General features: G+C 47.0%; 1 protein-coding gene across 3 annotated transcripts in view; it reads right to left on the minus strand.

The window, feature by feature from the left end:
* The window catches only part of si:ch211-161h7.4 (serine/arginine repetitive matrix protein 2), a 101,662-nt gene that overhangs the window by 67,500 nt on the left and 14,436 nt on the right, over nucleotides 1-19,726 (minus strand). For all 3 annotated transcript variants that reach the window (XM_065019185.1, XM_065019186.1, XM_065019184.1), the window contains exons 4-8: nucleotides 7,509-7,681; nucleotides 7,372-7,432; nucleotides 7,025-7,226; nucleotides 3,230-3,328; nucleotides 601-2,133 (exon numbers count right to left, since the gene is read on the minus strand). In XM_065019185.1, the coding sequence (XP_064875257.1) occupies nucleotides 601-2,133; nucleotides 3,230-3,328; nucleotides 7,025-7,226; nucleotides 7,372-7,432; nucleotides 7,509-7,681 (2,068 nt within the window). The remainder of the gene's footprint in view (nucleotides 1-600; nucleotides 2,134-3,229; nucleotides 3,329-7,024; nucleotides 7,227-7,371; nucleotides 7,433-7,508; nucleotides 7,682-19,726) is intronic.

A 19,726-nucleotide genomic window follows, 5' to 3' on the forward strand; every position in this document is an offset into this window, starting at 1 on the left:
AATGATTATGACATTTGATGTATGGATGATTCATAGTGAAGACTGGGTTCGTGCAGATAAACAATTTATGATGTTTGGAATGAGACTAACGTGAGGTAAAGAATAATTCATTCATTAGAAGACTAATTGATCAGATATTAAAATATCTGAAGAGTTATATTCGGAAAATAATAACTTTGTAATCTGCAGATTTTCCTTGGTGCCCCGACTTCCTAGTTAATTATATTTACATGATTAGATTAATCATGTAATAATAATTACAGAGAATTGATTTGATAACATAACAGTCTTCACTTTAATGCCAAAGACACAACATATTAGTAACATGTCCAACTACTTAAGACATTGGCTCAAATCTAGGTTGTGCCTTTATTTTTCAGAGACAATTAACAACGATGGAAGAATATTTCACTTCTCTCATTGGGATTTGAGAAGTCAAATCCCAAACTCCAGCCTGGTATGCTTCGCAAGCGTTCCCGGAAGTCTCGTGATGTTGGGCCTTTGGGTGTAGAAACAGGGAGGGCCACTTCTGTGGATATTGTACACAGGGCAGTTCTAACCATTCATTCAGTTAAATGAAGACAATAGATGTGGACTCACCAGGCAGGCTTGGACTGACCAGCCTCTCTCAGCTTCTGGAGGAAGGAGGATGTGGCTTTCCTTTCCGGTGTTGCCTCCTTCTCTGGTGGTTGGGCCAGACTCTCCTTCTCTGGTGGTTGGGCCAGACTCTCCTTCTCTGGTGGTTGGGCCAGACTCTCCTTCTCTGGTGGTTGGGCCAGACTCTCCTTCTCTGGTGGTTGGGCCAGACTCTCCTTCTCTGGTGGTTGGGCCAGACTCTTCTTCTCTGAAGGCTGGGCCAGACTCTTCTTCTCTGAAGGCTGGGCCAGACTCTTCTTCTCTGGTGGTTGGGCCAGACTCTCCTTCTCTGGTGGTTGGGCCAGACTCTCCTTCTCAGGTGGTTGGGCCCGACTCTTCTTCTCAGGTGGTTGGGCCCGACTCTTCTTCTCTGGTGGCTGGGCCCGACTCTTCTTCTCTGGTGGCTGGGCCCGACTCTTCTTCTCTGGTGGCTGGGCCAGACTCTTCTTCTCTGGTGGTTGGGCCAGACTCTCCTTCTCTGGTGGCTGGGCCAGACTCTTCTTCTCTGAAGGCTGGGCCAGACTCTTCTTCTCTGAAGGCTGGGCCAGACTCTTCTTCTCTGGTGGTTGGGCCCGACTCTTCTTCTCTGGTGGTTGGGCCCGACTCTTCTTCTCTGGTGGCTGGGCCAGACTCCTCTTCTCTGGTGGCTGGGCCAGACTCTCCTTCTCTGGTGGCTGGGCCAGACTCTCCTTCTCTGGTGGTTGGGCCAGACTCTCCTTCTCTGGTGGTTGGGCCAGACTCTCCTTCTCTGGTGGTTGGGCCAGACTCTTCTTCTCTGAAGGCTGGGCCAGACTCTTCTTCTCTGAAGGCTGGGCCAGACTCTTCTTCTCTGAAGGCTGGGCCAGACTCTTCTTCTCTGGTGGTTGGGCCAGACTCTTCTTCTCTGGTGGTTGGGCCAGACTCTTCTTCTCTGGTGGTTGGGCCAGACTCTTCTTCTCTGGTGGTTGGGCCAGACTCTTCTTCTCCGGTGGCTGGGCCAGACTCTTCTTCTCCGAGGGCTGGGCCAGACTCTTCTTCTCCGAGGGCTGGGCCAGACTCTTCTTCTCCGAGGGCTGGGCCAGACTCTTCTTCTCCGAGGGCTGGGCCAGACTCTTCTTCTCCGAGGGCTGGGCCAGACTCTTCTTCTCCGAGGGCTGGGCCAGACTCTTCTTCTCCGAGGGCTGGGCCAGACTCTTCTTCTCCGAGGGCTTGTCCAGACTCTCCTTCTCCGAGGGCTGGGCCAGACTCTCCTTCTCCGAGGGCTGGGCCAGACTCTCCTTCTCCGAGGGCTGGGCCAGACTCTCCTTCTCTGAGGGCTGGGCCAGACTCTCCTTCTCTGAGGGCTGGGCCAGACTCTCCTTCTCTGAAGGTCGGGCCAGACTCTTCTTCTCTGAAGGTCGGGCCAGACTCTTCTTCCCTGGTACTGGTTGTTCTTTGGGTTCTACTGCTGGACACGGGCTTGTTTGGGGAGGCTCTTCTGGCTCTGGCACTATGCTGCACAGGGACAGAGTCAACTTCCTGGAGAATGAACACAATAGGGATGTGATAAATTGAAAAGTATCTTAAACATTTAAACTGCCATTTTGTTCAGTTTCTGTAAAAAAAAAAAAAGAACAAGTGATACAATTCCACATGAATTCACAATGCAGAATATGGTCCTAAGGCGTATGACCGCTAGGGTACAATGAAGATCAATCTACCACAGCCCTAGATTCAGTAGGCTACCGGTAGTCTACTGTCATTTCATATTATAAGACAAAAACACATTACCTAGCAATGATTCATAAGAAAAATAGTTGGAGAGCTTGCAGAGTAATAATTGTACAATTTCTCTGCCAAGGCCATCATGGCATCTTGTAGTCTGGTTCTAGATATGCCATGAGGGTATTGAAAACAACATCCTCTACCATTGACAATGGCTGCATATCAACTGCAGTCATTTCTGGAATCAGGTTCTCACTCCCATATCACAGTTCGTTAGTGTGAAGCAGTCTGATGTCTGTTGTTGGGGGCCCGTGCTGCCGCCAGCAGTGGTGTCTCTCACGGTGCGTCCCTTTCAGATGGTCAGACATCTGTACTACCATTACTGTACCTCAATTACACCTCGCACACTTTGCATTTCACCACTTTCTCAAAGTATTGCCATTTGCCAGACAGGATATTGTTGCTTGTCCTTTTCTGCCATTTTCCCAACTTAGCGAAGATGACATGCGGAGCTCTGTGGCATATAATTGTAAAGATGTACATATATCTCCTCCTCACATTATAACATTGTTGCGTTGGGTATGTACATCTTTTTATTGTCCCTTTATGATGAGGATCAGGACCTGTTAGTGGTAGTTTTGTAAACATTTAACATCCCAATTTCATTTAAATGTTTTAACATTTAAATGTTCACACACCTAGAACACCTTCCTTGGACTACACAGATAAAACACAAAAGGTCTGCTCTAAACCATCAACTAACCTAACCCAGGTCTCCTGTCCTGTGTTAGCACTGATCTGATTTATTATGAACTATAATAGGTAGAGACAAAATGGTCCAACAAAGCCAGGAGATGGGATAGAGATCAGTCTACAGAGCCACCATACTGAACCAGTCCAGTAGACTGACCAAGGCGTCTCTTCCTTCTTCGGCACACTGCGAGATGGCGTCTTTTGTTTGCCGACAGAAAACCGACAGGGAGGAGAGTCCAGCACTGCATCATATCCCCTGGAGAAAAGGAAACACCAGGGGGTGTAAAAGGAGGGGGAAGACCAGGGGGGTATAGAAGGAGGGGGAACACCAGGGGGTATAGAAGGAGGGGAACACCAGGGGGTATAAAAGGAGGGGAAGACCAGGGGTATAAAAGGAGGGGGAAGACCAGGGGGTATAGAAGGAGGGGGAAGACCAGGGGGTATAGAAGGAGGGGGAAGACCAGGGGGGTATAAAGGAGGGGGAACACCAGGGGGTATAAAAGGAGGGGGAACACCAGGGGGTATAAAAGGAGGGGGAACACCAGGGGGTATAAAAGGAGGGGGAAGACCAGGGGGTGTAAAAGGAGGGGGAACACCAGGGGGTATAGAAGGAGGGGGAACACCAGGGGGTATAGAAGGAGGGGAACACCAGGGGTATAAAAGGAGGGGGAACACCAGGGGGTGTAAAAGGCGGGGAAGACCAGGGGGTATAGAAGGAGGGGGAAGACCAGGGGGGGTGTAAAAGGAGGGGGAACACCAGGGGGTATAGAAGGAGGGGGAACACCAGGGGGTATAGAAGGAGGGGAACACCAGGGGGTATAAAAGGAGGGGGAACACCAGGGGGTGTAAAAGGCGGGGGAAGACCAGGGGGTATAGAAGGAGGGGGAAGACCAGGGGGGTGTAAAAGGAGGGGGAACACCAGGGGGTATAAAAGGAGGGGGAACACCAGGGGGTATAAAAGGAGGGGGAACACCAGGGGGTATAGAAGGAGGGGAACACCAGGGGGTATAAAAGGAGGGGGAACACCAGGGGGTATAGAAGGAGGGGAACACCAGGGGTGTAAAGGAGGGGAACACCAGGGAGGTATAGGAGGGGAACACCAGGGGGTATAAAAGGAGGGGAACACCAGGGGGTATAAAAGGAGGGGGAACCAGGGGGTGTAAAAGGAGGGGGAAGACCAGGGGGTATAAAGGAGGGGGAACACCAGGGAGGTATAAAAGGAGGGGGAACACCAGGGGGTGTAAAAGGAGGTGGAACACCAGGGGGTGTAAAAGGAGGGGAACCACCAGGGGGTGTAGAAGAGGGGAACACCAGGGGGTATAGAAGACACCAGGGAGGTATAAAAGGAGGGAAACACCAGGGGGTATAGAAGAAGGGGGAACACCAGGGGAGGTGAAAAGGAGGGGGTATAAAGAGGGGGACCACCAGGGGGTATAAAAGGTGGGGAACACCAGGGAGGTAAAAAGAGGGGGAACACCAGGGGGTATAGAAGAGGGGGAACACCAGGGAGGTATAGAAGAAGGGGAACACCAGGGGGTATAGAAGAGGGGGACACCAGGGGGTTATAAAGAGGGGGTTAGGGGGGGAACACCAGGGGGTATAGAAGAGGAAACACCAGAGAGGTATAAAAGGAGGGGGAACACCAGGGAGGTATAGAAGAGGGGGACCACCAGGGGTTATAGAAAGGGGGGGTATAGAAGAAGGGGGAACACCAGGGGGTAAAAAGAGGGGAACACCAGGGGTAGGGGGGGGTATAGAAGGAGGGGGAACACCAGGGGGTATAGAAGAAGGGGGAACACCAGGGGGTATAGAAGAGGGGGACACCAGGGGGTATAGAAGAGGGGGGGGTTATAGAAGAAGGGGAACACCAGGGGGTATAGAAGAGGAAACACCAGGGGGTATAAAAGGAGGGGGAACACCAGGAGGGTATAGAAGAAGGGAACACCAGGGGTTATAGAAGAGGGGGGGGGGGGTTAGAAGAAGGGGAACACCAGGGGTATAGAAGGGGGGAACACCAGGGGGTGTAAAAGGAGGGGAACACCAAGGATAGAAGGGGGGAAACACAGGGGGTATAAAAGGAGGGGGAACACCAGGGGGTATAGAAGGAGGGGAACACCAGGGAGGTATAGAAAGGGGAAGGGAAGAACACATAGAAGAGGGGGGGGTACACCAGGGGGTATAGAAGAGGGGAACACCAGGGGTATAAAAGAAGATAGGGGGGAACACCAGGGGGGTTATAGAAGAAGGGAAACACCAGGGGGTAAAGGAGGGGGGAACACCAGGGGGTATAAAAGGAGGGGGATAAAAGGAGGGGAACACCAGGGGGGTATAGAAGAGGGGGAACACCAGGGGTTATAGAAGAAGGGGGGGGGTACACCAGGGGGTATAGAAGAAGGGGTTATAGAACACCAGGGGAATATAGAAGAGGGGGAACACCAGGGGGTTATAGAAGAGGGGAACACCAGGGAGGTATAGAAGAGGGGAACACCATAAAAGGAGGGGAACACCAGGGAGGTATAGAAGAGGGGGAACACCAGGGGGGAAGGAGGGGGAAAAGGAGGGGGAACACCAGGGGGTATAGAAGGAGGGGAACACCAGGGAGGTATAGAAGATGGGGAACACCAGGGGGTATAGAAGAAGGGGGAACACCAGGGGGTATAGGGGTAAGAAGGGGGGAACACCAGGGGGTATAGAAGAAGGGGAACACCAGGGGGTATAGAAGAAGGGGAACACCAGGGGTTATAGAAGGAGGGGGAACACAAGGGGGTATAAAAGAACGGGGAACACCAGGGGTTATAGAAGAAGGGGAACCCAGGGGGTATAGAAGAGAAAACACCAGGGGTTATAGAAGAAGGGGTAGAACACCAGGGGGGAATAGAAGAGGGGGTTAAAGAAGAAGGGGGAACACCAGGGGGTATAGAAGAGGAAACACCAGGGGGTATAAAAGGAGGGGGAACACAAGGGGGTATAGAAGAGGGGGAACACCAGGGGTTATAGAAGAAGGGGGAACACCAGGGGGTATAAAAGGAGGGGGAACACAAGGGGGTATAGAAGAGGGGGAACACCAGGGGGTTATAGAAGAGGGGGAACACCAGGGAAGAGGGGGAACACCAGGTATAGAAGAGGGGGAACACCAGGGAGGTATAAAAGGAGGGGGAACACCAGGGAGGTATAGAAGTATAAAAGAAGAAGGGAAACACCAGGGGGTATAGAAGAAGGGGGAACACCAGGGGGTATAGAAGGAGGGGGACACCAGGGGGTATAGAAGAAGGGGAACACCATGGGGTATAGAAGAGGGGGAACACCAGGGGGTATAGAAGAAGGGGGAACACCAGGGGGGTATAAAGAAGGGGAACACCAGGGGGTATAGAAGAAGGGGGACACCAGGGGGTATAAAAGGAGGGGAACACCAGGGAGATATAAAAGGAGGGGGAACACCAGGGAGGTATAAAAGGAGGGGGACACCAGGGGGTATAGAAGAGGAAACACCAGAGAGGTATAAAGGAGGGGACCACCAGGGGGTTATAGAAGAGGAGGACCACCAGGGGTTATAGAAGAGGGGGTTATAGAAGAAGGGGGAACACCAGGGGGTATAAAAGGAGGGGGAACACAAGGGGGTATAAAAGAACGGGGAAACCAGGGGGTTATAGAACGGGGAACACCAGGGGTTATAGAAGGAGGGGGAACACCAGGGGTTATAGAAGGAGGGGGAACACCAGGGGGTATAGAAGGAGGGGGAAACCAGGGGGTATAGAAGGAGGGGGAACACCAGGGGGTTATAGAAGGAGGGGGGAAACCAGGGGGGTATAAAAGAGAGGGGAACATCAGAGAAGTGTAGAGGAAACACATTTTCCCCCTATTTGAATCAATATAACACATCTACAACAAGACTAAAAACAACAAACTCATTGTCAAGCGTTCCATATCATTATGGAGTTGGGATGCATCTTACCCGTCTGCTGCTTGTCTGTTGCACTGTGGTGTCAGGGCAGTGATAGGCTGCTTTACAGGGCCGTGGTCATCTTCATCATCATCATCATCATCATCACAGGTCAACAGCAATGGAGAGGCTGTTCTGTCCTTGTCCTCATCCCCCTCCTGCCGCTTCATGGGGCTGGAGGTCTTGATGGGAGCGTGCTTTTTAAACGGGCTCTCTACCTCAGTCAAGGAAAACACAGAACAGGGTTGATGATTTCTACAGAGGTGGGCTGGTGAAACATTAACATATGCCCAGAGATACTGCCCCAGTAACAAGCCATTTCAGTCACTAGCTATCAGTTATCAACAGTCATCACCTACCAGTATCCAGAAAAGTGCTCTCTGCTCTCCCCTCCTTGTGCATCTCTTCTCCTTGGGGCACCTGGTGTCAACAGTTCATAAGTGTGCATTCTGACATTTCATTTCATTCCATTGCAGAATAGTATGAGGTGTTTTACCACTTCACCAGTCTCTGGAACTGATGATGGTTCTCTCCTCTCCTTCTCTACAGGGTTACCAGTCTTCTCCTCCTTCTCTACAGGGTTACCAGTCTTCTCCTCCTTCTCTACAGGGGTGAAGGTCGGAGAGGGAGGCAGAGGGGGAAGCTCTTCCCCAAAATCAGAGGGAGAATCTGCAGGACATATTAAGTCACATTAGTTATTGGGGGTCCAGAGACAAGGTAACATACCGGACAGATGATGGGTCATAGGGATGGGCATTTTAAAATAAAACATTGCTCTACTCTGACCAACCAGAATGACGCAAAACGCCACGACAGCAAACAGTGTTGTTTTCAGGGTGTTAAATCAGCCTATTCTAACAACCACAGTGAAAGAGAAGTCTGACATTCGCCATTATAGAAGTAAGGATGTGACAAATGGAAAACATTTACTTAAACATCCCTTTTTTGTCGGTTTTCAGCCCCCATTGAGTATGACTGCTACGGGGCAATTAAGTTCTCTGTGTTGGACAATGACTCTTACTACAGTCCTCTGGGTTTTGTCAAGTCAAAATGGACTTTTCCTAGAAGGTTTAGGAAAACGTCTGCAGCAGGTTAGGAGAATTAAGGCAGCAGGTTAGGAGAATTAACGCAGCAGGTTAGGAGAATTAAGGCAGCAGGTTAGGAGAATTAACGCAGCAGGTTAGGAGAATTAAGGCAGCAGGTTAGGAGAATTAACGCAGCAGGTTAGGAGAATTAAGGCAGCAGGTTAGGAGAATTAAGGCAGCAGGTTAGGAGAATTAAGGCAGCAGGTTAGGAGAATTAAGGCAGCAGGTTAGGAGAATTAAGGCAGCAGGTTAGGAGAATTAAGGCAGCAGGTTAGGAGAATTAAGGCAGCAGGTTAGGAGAATTAACGCAGCAGGTTAGGAGAATTAAAGCAGCAGGTTAGGAGAATTAAGGCAGCAGGTTAGGAGAATTAAGGCAGCAGGTTAGGAGAATTAACGCAGCAGGTTAGGAGAATTAACACAGCAGGTTAGGAGAATTAACGCAGCAGGTTAGGAGAATTAGGGTCAGGTTAGAAAAACGGTTAGACAAAACATTACATTTTCCATGTCAATTTGATAAAAGCTGCATCCCATCTAGACATGACCCTGTTCCCCACCCACTCAGCAATAGTTAATGCCACTTTTAGGTTCTCTACTGTGTGCCTCTCCTCCATGTTCTCAGTGGTAAGTACATGGAACTTCATCCCACTTCATTTGTATTTATTATGGATCTCCATTAGCTGGTGCCTAGGCAGCAGCTACTCTTCCTGGGGTCCAGCCAAATTAAGGCAGTTCATACAATTTTAAAAACATTCAAGTAGATTTTCTGATTTCACAACACACTGTGTGCCCTCAGGCCCCAACCCCACCACTACAAAACAAAATCCATGTGTATGTGTGTATAGTGCACGTTATCATGTGTATGTGTGTATAGTGCACGTTATCATGTGTGTGTGTGTATAGTGCACGTTATCATGTGTGTGTGTGCATGTGTCTATGTGTCTGTTGCTTCACAGTCCCCGCTGTTCCATAAGGTGTATTTTTATCTGCTTTTTAAAATCTGATTCTACTGCTGTATCAGTTACCTGATGTGGAATAGAGATACATGTAGTCATGGCTCTATGTAGTACTGTGGAATAGAGTTCCATGTAGTCATGGCTCTATGTAGTACTGTGGAATAGAGTTCCATGTAGTCATGGCTCTATGTAGTACTGTGGAATAGAGTTCCATGTAGTCATGGCTCTATGTAGTACTGTGGAATAGAGTTCCATGTAGTCATGGCTCTATGTTGTACTGTGGAATAGAGTTCCATGTAGTCATGGCTCTATGTTGTACTGTGGAATAGAGTTCCATGTAGTCATGGCTCTATGTAGTACTGTGGAATAGAGTTCCATGTAGTCATGGCTCTATGTAGTACTGTGGAATAGAGTTCCATGTAGTCATGGCTCTATGTAGTACTGTGGAATAGAGTTCCATGTAGTCATGGCTCTATGTAGTACTGTGGAATAGAGTTCCATGTAGTCATGGCTCTATGTAGTACTGTGGAATAGAGTTCCATGTAGTTATGGCTCTATGTAGTACTGTGGAATAGAGTTCCATGTAGTCATGGCTCTATGTAGTACTGTGGAATAGAGTTCCATGTAGTTATGGCTCTATGTAGTACTGTGGAATAGAGTTCCATGTAGTCATGGCTCTATGTAGTACTGTGGAATAGAGTTCCATGTAGTCATGGCTCTATGTTGTACTGTGGAATAGAGTTCCATGTAGTCATGGCTCTATGTAGTACTGTGGAATAGAGTTCCATGTAGTCAGGGCTCTATGTAGTACTGTGGAATAGAGTTCCATGTAGTCATGGCTCTATGTAGTACTGTGGAATAGAGTTCCATGTAGTCATGGCTCTATGTAGTACTGTGGAATAGAGTTCCATGTAGTCATGGCTCTAAGTAGTACTGTGGAATAGAGTTCCATGTAGTCATGGCTCTATGTAGTACTGTGGAATAGAGTTCCATGTAGTCATGGCTCTATGTAGTACTGTGGAATAGAGTTCCATGTAGTCATGGCTCTATGTAGTACTGTGGAATAGAGTTCCATGTGGTCATGGCTCTATGTAGTACTGTGGAATAGAGTTCCATGTAGTCATGGCTCTATGTAGTACTGTGGAATAGAGTTCCATGTAGTCATGGCTCTATGTAGTACTGTGGAATAGAGTTCCATGTAGTCATGGCTCTATGTAGTACTGTGGAATAGAGTTCCATGTAGTCATGGCTCTATGTAGTACTGTGGAATAGAGTTCCATGTAGTCATGGCTCTATGTAGTACTGTGGAATAGAGTTCCATGTAGTCATGGCTCTATGTAGTACTGTGCGCCTCCCATAGTCAGTTCTGGACTTTGAAGAGACCCTTTGTGGCATGTATTGTGGGGTATGCATGGGTGTCCAAGCTGTGCGCCAGTAATTCAAAACAGACAGCTCGGTGCATTCAACATGTTAATACCCCTCATAAATAAAAGTAGTGATGAAGTCAATCTCTCCTCCACTATCAGCCAGGAGAGATTGACATGCATATTATTATTAGCTCTCTGTGTACATCCAAGGGCCAGCCGTGCTGCCCTGTTCTGAACCAATTTTCTTAAGTCCTTTTTTGTGTTGCCTGACCACACGACTGAACAGTAGTCCAGGTGCGACAAAACTAGGGCCTGTAGGACCTGTCTTGTTGATAGTGTTGTTAAGAAGGTAGAAACTAGGGCCTGTAGGACCTGCCTTGTTGATAGTGTTGTTAAGAAGGTAGAAACTAGGGCCTGCCTTGTTGATAGTGCTGTTAAGAAGGTAGAAACTAGGGCCTGTAGGACCTGTCTTGTTGATAGTGTTGTTAAGGTAGAAACTAGGGCCTGTAGGACCTGTCTTGTTGATAGTGTTGTTAAGAAGGTAGAAACTAGGGCCTGTAGGACCTGCCTTGTTGATAGTGTTGTTAAGAAGGTAGAAACTAGGGCCTGTAGGACCTGCCTTGTTGATAGTGTTGTTAAGAAGGTAGAAACTAGGACCTGTAGGACCTGCCTTGTTGATAGTGTTGTTAAGAAGGTAGAAACTAGGGCCTGTAGGACCTGCCTTGTTGATAGTGTTGTTAAGAAGGTAGAAACTAGGGCCTGTAGGACCTGCCTTGTTGATAGTGCTGTTAAAAAGGCAGAGTAATGCTTTATTATGGACACCCATGCAATGTTAATGATCCCAATTTTGTCTTTCTAGAAATAAAATGGGGCCAATGTGTGATATTGGGATAAACATTACTACATGGTTTGAAAGAAAATCCAAATGTGCTGAATACAACAAGTGTAGACCGTACAGTGAAACGCTGAATACAAGTGTAGACCGTACAGTGAAATGCTGACTGACAAGCCCTTAACCAACAATGCAGTTAAGACAAAGAGAGTTAAGAAAATATTTAGTTTGCTTAGTAAAGTAAATGAAAAAGAGCAACAATAAAATAACAATAACAGGGTTATATACAGGGGGTACCGGTACTGAGTCAATGTGAGGGGGTACATGTTAGTAATGAGGCTATATACAGGGGGTACCGGTACTGAGTCAATGTGAGGGGGTACATGTTAGTAATGAGGTTATATACAGGGGGTACCGGTACTGAGTCAATGTGAGGGGGTACATGTTAGTAATGAGGTTATATACAGGGGGTACCGGTACTGAGTCAATGTGAGGGGGTACATGTTAGTAATGAGGCTATATACAGGGGGTACCGGTACTGAGTCAATGTGAGGGGGTACATGTTAGTAATGAGGTTATATACAGGGGGTACCGGTACTGAGTCAATGTGAGGGGGTACATGTTAGTAATGAGGTTATATACAGGGGTACCGGTACTGAGTCAATGTGCAGGGTACAGGTTAGTAATGAGGCTATATACAGGGGGTACCGGTACTGAGTCAATGTGAGGGGGTACATGTTAGTAATGAGGTTATATACAGGGGGTACCGGTACTGAGTCAATGTGCAGGGTACAGGTTAGTAATGAGGCTATATACAGGGGGTACCGGTACTGAGTCAATGTGAGGGGGTACATGTTAGTAATGAGGTTATATACAGGGGGTACCGGTACTGAGTCAATGTGAGGGGGTACAGGTTAGCAATGAGGCTATATACAGGGGGTACCGGTACTGAGTCAATGTGAGGAGGTACATGTTAGTAATGAGGTTATATACAGGGGGTACCGGTACTGAGTCAATGTGCAGGGTACAGGTTAGTAATGAGGCTATATACAGGGGGTACCGGTACTGAGTCAATGTGAGGGGGTACAGGTTAGTAATGAGGTTATATACAGGGGGTACCGGTACTGAGTCAATGTGCAGGGTACAGGTTAGTAATGAGGCTATATACAGGGGGTACCGGTACTGAGTCAATGTGCAGGGTACAGGTTAGTAATGAGGCTATATACAGGGGGTACCGGTACTGAGTCAATGTGAGGGGGTACATGTTAGTAATGAGGTTATATACAGGGGGTACCGGTACTGAGTCAATGTGAGGGGGTACATGTTAGTAATGAGGCTATATACAGGGGGTACCGGTACTGAGTCAATGTGGAGGCTATATACAGGGTATTACGGTACAGAGTCAATATGGAGGCTATATACAGGGGGTACCGGTACTGAGTCAATGTGGAGGCTATATACAGGGGGTACCAGTACAGAGTCAATGTGGAGGCTATATACAGGGTGTTACGGTACAGAGTCAATGTGGAGGCTATATACAGGGGGTACCTACACTGAGTCAATGTGAGGGGGTACATGTTAGTTGAGGTAATATGTACATGTAGGATAAAGTGACTATAGATAATAGAAAATAAAAACAGCGAGTAGCAGCAGTGTAAAACAATGCAAATAGTCCGGGTAACCATTACTCTATCCTACACACTCTATCCTACACAGTCTATCCTACACAGTCTATCCTACACAGTCTATCCTACACAGTCTATCCTACACACTCTATCCTACACACTCTATCCTACACAGTCTATCCTACACAGTCTATCCTACACAGTCTATCCTACACAGTCTATCCTACACACTCTATCCTACACAGTCTATCCTACACAGTCTATCCTACACAGTCTATCCTACACAGTCTATCCTACACAGTCTATCCTACACAGTCTATCCTACACAGTCTATCCTACACATCCTCACAGTCTATCCTACACAGTCTATCCTACACAGTCTCTCCATCCTACACAGTCTATCCTACACAGTATCACACAGTCTATCCTCTCTATCCTACACAGTCCATCCTACACAGTCTATCCTACACACTCTATCCTACACAGTCTATCCTACACATCCTATCCTCCTACACAGTCCATCCTACACACTCTATCCTACACACTCTATCCTACACACTCCTATCCTCCACACAGTCTATCCTCTACACAGTCTATCCTACACAGTCTATCCTACACAGTCCATCCTACACAGTCTATCCTACACATCCTCTATCCTACACAGTCCATCCTACACACCTCACAGTCCTATCCTACACTCCATCCTACACAGTCCATCCTACACAGTCCATCCTACACAGTCCATCCTACACAGTCCATCCTACACAGTCCATCCTACACAGTCCATCCTACACACTCTATCCTACACAGTCTATCCTACACAGTCTATCCTACACAGTCTATCCTACACACTCTATCCTACACAGTCTATCCTACACAGTCTATCCTACACACTCTATCCTACACAGTCTATCCTACACAGTCTATCCTACACAGTCTATCCTACACAGTCTATCCTAGTCTATCCTACACAGTCTATCCTACACACCATCTATCCTACACAGTCTATCCTCTACACAGTCTATCCTACACAGTCTATCCTACACAGTCTATCCTACACATCCTCTATCCTACACAGTCTATCCTACACAGTCTATCCTACACAGTCTATCCTACACAGTCCATCCTACACAGTCCATCCTACACAGTCCATCCTACACAGTCTATCCTACACAGTCTATCCTACACAGTCTATCCTACACAGTCTATCCTACACAGTCTATCCTACACAGTCCATCCTACACAGTCCATCCTACACAGTCTATCCTACACAGTCTATCCTACACAGTCTATCCTACACAGTCTATCCTACACAGTCTATCCTACACAGTCTATCCTACACAGTCTATCCTACACAGTCCATCCTACACAGTCCATCCTACACAGTCTATCCTACACAGTCTATCCTACACAGTCTATCCTACACAGTCTATCCTACACACAGAAGACTCTGTGTCCGAGGCACAAAAACAAGAACTCATTACCTTGATGCTTTCTCTGTTAAATCTAATGAGACTCTACTGTAAATCAAGCTGACGACATATGGTCAACTTGCTAGGGATATTAGATCCAACATGGGTCCAGGCACAATGGTCTTCACCGGCATAACGAATGAGACACCAAAATATTATATTCTGGACATTCCTCGCCAACAACTCTTTTCCAGCACGTTGGCTATTCCATGTGCTGATCACCACAGCTGTTCATCACTTGACTGTCGTTCAAAATTCCTTCCTGGATCAGATGTGGAAAAATAAATCACCAAACACGTATCCAATAAGTATTATGCATAATTATTGAAGAACCACACTAATGACATTATCAATTTTAGGTATCAAGGTGAGGTGACATTATGGAAGAAAATATAAACGGAACATGTACTCAATTGTCATACTTGAGTAAAAGTAAAGATACCTTAATAGAAAATGACTCAAGTCACCCAGTAACATAATACAATATTTGGTTTGAAATATTTTTTTTATTTCACCTTTATTTAACCAGGTAGGCAAGTTGAGAACAAGTTCTCATTTACAACTGTGACCTGGCCAAGATAAAGCAAAGCAGTGCGACACATACAACAACACAGAGTTACACATGGAATAAACAAGCGTACAGTCAATAACACAATAGGGGAAAAAATAAAGTCTATACAGTGTGTGCAAATGGCGTGAGGTGGTAAGGCAATAAATAGGACATAGTAGCAAAGTAATTAATTACATCACTGGAGTGATAGATGAGCAGATGATGGTTTGTAAGTAGTTTATGTGTCGGGGGGCTAGGGTCAGTCTGTTATATCTGGAGTGTTTCTCCTGTCTTATCTGGTGTCCTGTGTGAATTTAAGTATGCTCTCTCTAATTCTCTCTTTCTTTCTCTTTCTCGGGGGACTTGAAGCCTAGGATCATGCCTCAGGACTACCTGGCATGATGACTCCTTGTTGTCTGGAAGAAAAAGAAACGCACACCTATTTAGGCGAGGTGCTGGCTAGCGGAGTAGAAAACTTTATTTTTTAATTAAGAACAGCCAAGCTTACCGAGACTATAATCGGATTTTAGAATGTGCCAATGTTTGTGAACAATTCCCTTAATTTGTTCAAAACCCTTTGAATAGTTAGAACACAAGAATGCGTCTTTTTGCGAGACTGACCTTGAAAAGGGTCATGTTTAGTTTGGAATTTTCTCAATGTTAATCTGATCATTTTTGTAATCCCTCTCCTTGAACTTTCTTTGCGTCTCAGCCATATTTCTATCGAAATCTGATAATTTTTTTGATTCGACAGAATTGGCTGTAGGGCAAACTATTTTTCAAGGGAAGTGGGTGACAACTATCAGCCCTCAACAAACTGTTACGATCAGTGGACTTCCTGTAAAGATCAGTGTATAGAACATTATCTTCACACAAGATCAGAAGATCAAGAAAACTGATTTGACTCCTTGCTGTCCCCAGTCCACCTGGCCGTGCTGCTGCTCCAGTTTCAACTGTTCTGCCTGCGGTTATGGAACCCTGACCTGTTTACTGTGATTACTATTATTTGACCATGCTAGTCATTTATGAACATTTGAACATCTTGGCCATGTTCTGTTATAATCTCCACCCGGCACAGCCAGAAGAGGACTGGCCACCTCTCATAGCGTGGTTCCTCTCTAGGTTTCTTCCTAGGATTTGCCCTTTCTAGGGAGTTTTTCCTAGCCACCGTGCTTCTACACCTGCATTGCTTGCTGTTTGGGTATTTAGGCTGGTATTCTGTACAGCACTTTGATATATAAATACATTTGATTTGAAGTAGTGATACTGGTGTGCAAAAGAGCAGCAAAGTAAATAAAAAACAGTATGGGGATAAGGTAGGTAGATTGGGTGGGCTATTTACAGATGTACAGCTGCAGCGATCGGTTAGCTGATGTTTAAAGTTAGTGAGGGAAATATAAGTCTCCAACTTCAGCGATTTTTGCAATTCGTTCCAGTCACTGGCAGGAAAGGCGGCCAAAGAGGTGCTGGCTTTGGGAATAGCCAGTGAGATATACCTGCTGGAGCGCGTGCTACGGGTGGGTGTTGTTATCGTGACCAGTGAGCTGAGATAAGGCGGAGCTTTACCTAGCATAGATTTATAGATGACCTGGAGCCAGTGGGTCTGGCGATGAATATGTAGCAAGGGCCAGCCGACTAGCGCATACAGGTCGCAGTGGTGGGTGGTGTAAGGCGCTTCGGTAACAAAACGGATGGCACTGTGATAGACTACATACAATTTGCTGAGAAGAGTATTGGAAGCTATTTTGTAGATGACATCGCCGAAGTCGAGGATTGATAGGATAGTCATTTTTACTAGGGTAAGCTTGGCGGTGTGAGTGAAGGAGGCTTTGTTGCGGAATAGAAAGTTGAATCTAGATTTGATTTTGGATTGGAGATGTTTAATATGAGTCTGGAAGGAGAGTTTACAGTCTAGCCAGACACCTAGGTATTTGTAGTTGTCCACGTATTCTAAGTCAGAGCCGTCCAGAGTAGTGATGCTAGTCAGGCGTGCGGGCAGCGAACAGTTGAAAAGCATGCATTTGGTTTTGCTAGCGTTTAAGAGAAGTTAGAGGCCACGGAAGGAATGTTGTTAGGCATTGAAGCTCGTTTGGAGGGTAGTTAACACAGTGTCCAAAGAAGGGCCAGATGTATACAGAATGGTGTCGGCTGCATAGAGGTGGATCAGGGAATCACCCGCAGCAAGAGCGACATTGTTGATATATACAGAGAAAAGAGTCGGCCCGAGAATTTAACAGGCCCTCCGATTTGACGCATTGAACTCTGTCTGCAAAGTAGTTGGTGAACCAGGCGAGACAGTCGTTAGAGAAACCAAGGCTATGGAGTCTGCCGATAAGAATACGGTGATTGACAGTCAAAAGCCTTTGACAGGTCTATGAAGACGGCTGCACAGTACTTTCGTTTATTGATGGCGGTTCTGATATTGTTTAGTACATTGAGCGTGGCTTAGGTGAACCGGTACGGTGGGATTCGAAATGGTCAGTGATCTGTTTATTAACTGGACTTTCGAAGACTTTAGAGAGGCAGGGCAGGATAGATATAGGTCTATAGCAGTTTGGGTATAGAGTGTCACCCCCTTTGAAGAGGGGGGGGGGGGGGGGGGGGGGGAAGGTGACCGCGGCAGCTTTCCAATTTTTAGGGATCTTGGACTATACGAAAGAGGTTGAAAAGGCTGGTAATAGGGGTTGCAACAATGGCGGCGGATAGTTTTAGAAAGAGAGGGCCCAGATTGTCTAGCCCAGCTGATTTGTACGGGTCCAGGTTTTGCAGCTCTTTCAGAACATCTGCTATCTGGATTTGGGTGAAGGAGAAGCTAGGGAGGCTCAGGTGAGTAGCTGCGGGGGGGAAGCGGAGCTGTTGGCCAGGGTTGGAGTAGCCAGGAGGAAGGCATGGCCAGCCGTAGAGAAATTAGGCTTATTGACATTTTCGATTATCATGGATTTATCGGTGGTGACCGTGTTACCTAGCCTCAGTGCAGTGGGCAGTTGGGAGGAGGTGCTCTTGTCCTCTATGGACTTTAAAGTGTCCCAAAACTTTTTGGAGTTAGAGCTACAGGATGCAAATTTCTGCTTGAAAAAGCTAGCCTTTGCTTTCCTGACTGACTGCGTCTATTGGTTCTTGACATCCCTGAACAGTTGCATATCGCGGGGACTATTCGATGCTATTGCAGTCCGCCACAAATGTTTTTGTGCTGGTCAAGGGCAGTCAGGTCTTGAGTGAACCAAGGCTATATCTGTTCTTAGTTCTGCATTTTTTGAAGGGGGCATGCTTATCTAAGATGGTGAGGAAATTACTTTTAAAGAACGACCAGGCATCCTCGACTGACGGGATGAGGTCAATATCCTTCCAGGATACCCGGGGCAGGTCGATTAGAAAGGCCTGCTTGCAGAAGTGTTTTAGGGAGCGTTTGACAGTGATGAAGGGTGGTCGTTTGACCGAGGACCAATAGCGGATACAGGCAATGAGGCAGTGATCGCTGAGATCCTGATTGAAAACAGCAGAGGTGTATTTGGAGGGCAAGTTGGTCAGGATAATGTCTATGAGGGTGCCCATGTTTACGGATTTAGGGTTGTACTGGTGGGTTCCTTGGTGATATGTGTGAGATTGAGGGCATCTAGCTTAGATTGTAGGACTGCCGGGGTGTTTAGCATATCCCAGTTTAGGTCACCTAACAGAACAAACTCTGAAGCTAGATGGGGGAAGATCAATTCACAAATGGTGTCCAGGGCACAGCTGGGAGTTGAGGAGGGTCGATAGTAGGCGTCAACAGTGAGAGACTTATTTCTGGAGAAATTCATTTTTCAAATTAGAATTTCGAGCTGTTTAGGTATAGACCTGGAAAGTATGACAGAACTTTGCAGGCTCTCTCTGCAGTAGATTGGAACTCCTCCCCCTTTGGCAGTTCTATCTTGACGGAAGATGTTATAGTTGGGTATGGAAATCTCAGAATTGTTGGTGGCCTTCCTAAGCCAGGATTCAGACACGGCAAGGACATCAGGGTTGGCGGATTGTGCTAAAGCAGTGAGTAAAACAAACTTAGGGAGGAGGCTTCTGATGTTAACATGCATGAAACCATGGCTTTTTCGATCACAGAAGTCAACAAATGAGAGTGCCTGGGGACACGCAGGGCCTGGGTTAACCTCCACATCACTCGAGGAACAGAGGAGGAGTAGGATGAGGGTACAGCTAAAGGCTATCAAAACTGGTCGTCGAGAGCGTTGGGCACAAAGAATCAAAGGAGCAGATTTCTGGGTAGAATAGATTCAGGCCGTAATGTGCAGACAGGGGTATGGTGGGGTGCGGGTACAGTGGAGGTAGGCCCAGGCACTGAGTGGTAAGAGAGGTTGCATCACTAGACAGCATAGCATGTATGGCATTGTGTGGGCTAGCGGTTTGCTGATGTCAATGTTGTGACCATAGTGCCCCATGGTGGTGGTGGAGTTATGGGAATATAAATACGCTACAGACAATGAACACAAATAACATTTTATCAATAGCTATTTGAATGAACAGAAAAACCATGATGAGATCCTGAGGCCCCTTGTGGTGCCGTTCATCCATCACCTCATGTTTCAGCATGATGAGATCCTGAGGCCCATTGTGGTGCCGTTCATCCATCACCTCATGTTTCAGAATGATGAGATTCTGAGGCCCCTTGTGGTGCCATTCATCCACCATCACCTCATGTTTCAGCATGATGAGATTCTGAGGCCCCTTGTGGTGCCATTCATCCATCACCTCATGTTTCAGCATGATGAGATTCTGAGGCCCCTTGTGGTGCCATTCATCCACCATCACCTCATGTTTCAGCATGATGAGATTCTGAGGCCC

This window comes from Oncorhynchus nerka, linkage group LG6 (genome assembly GCF_034236695.1).
Source record: "Oncorhynchus nerka isolate Pitt River linkage group LG6, Oner_Uvic_2.0, whole genome shotgun sequence".
Classification (NCBI taxonomy): Eukaryota; Metazoa; Chordata; class Actinopteri; order Salmoniformes; family Salmonidae; genus Oncorhynchus; species Oncorhynchus nerka.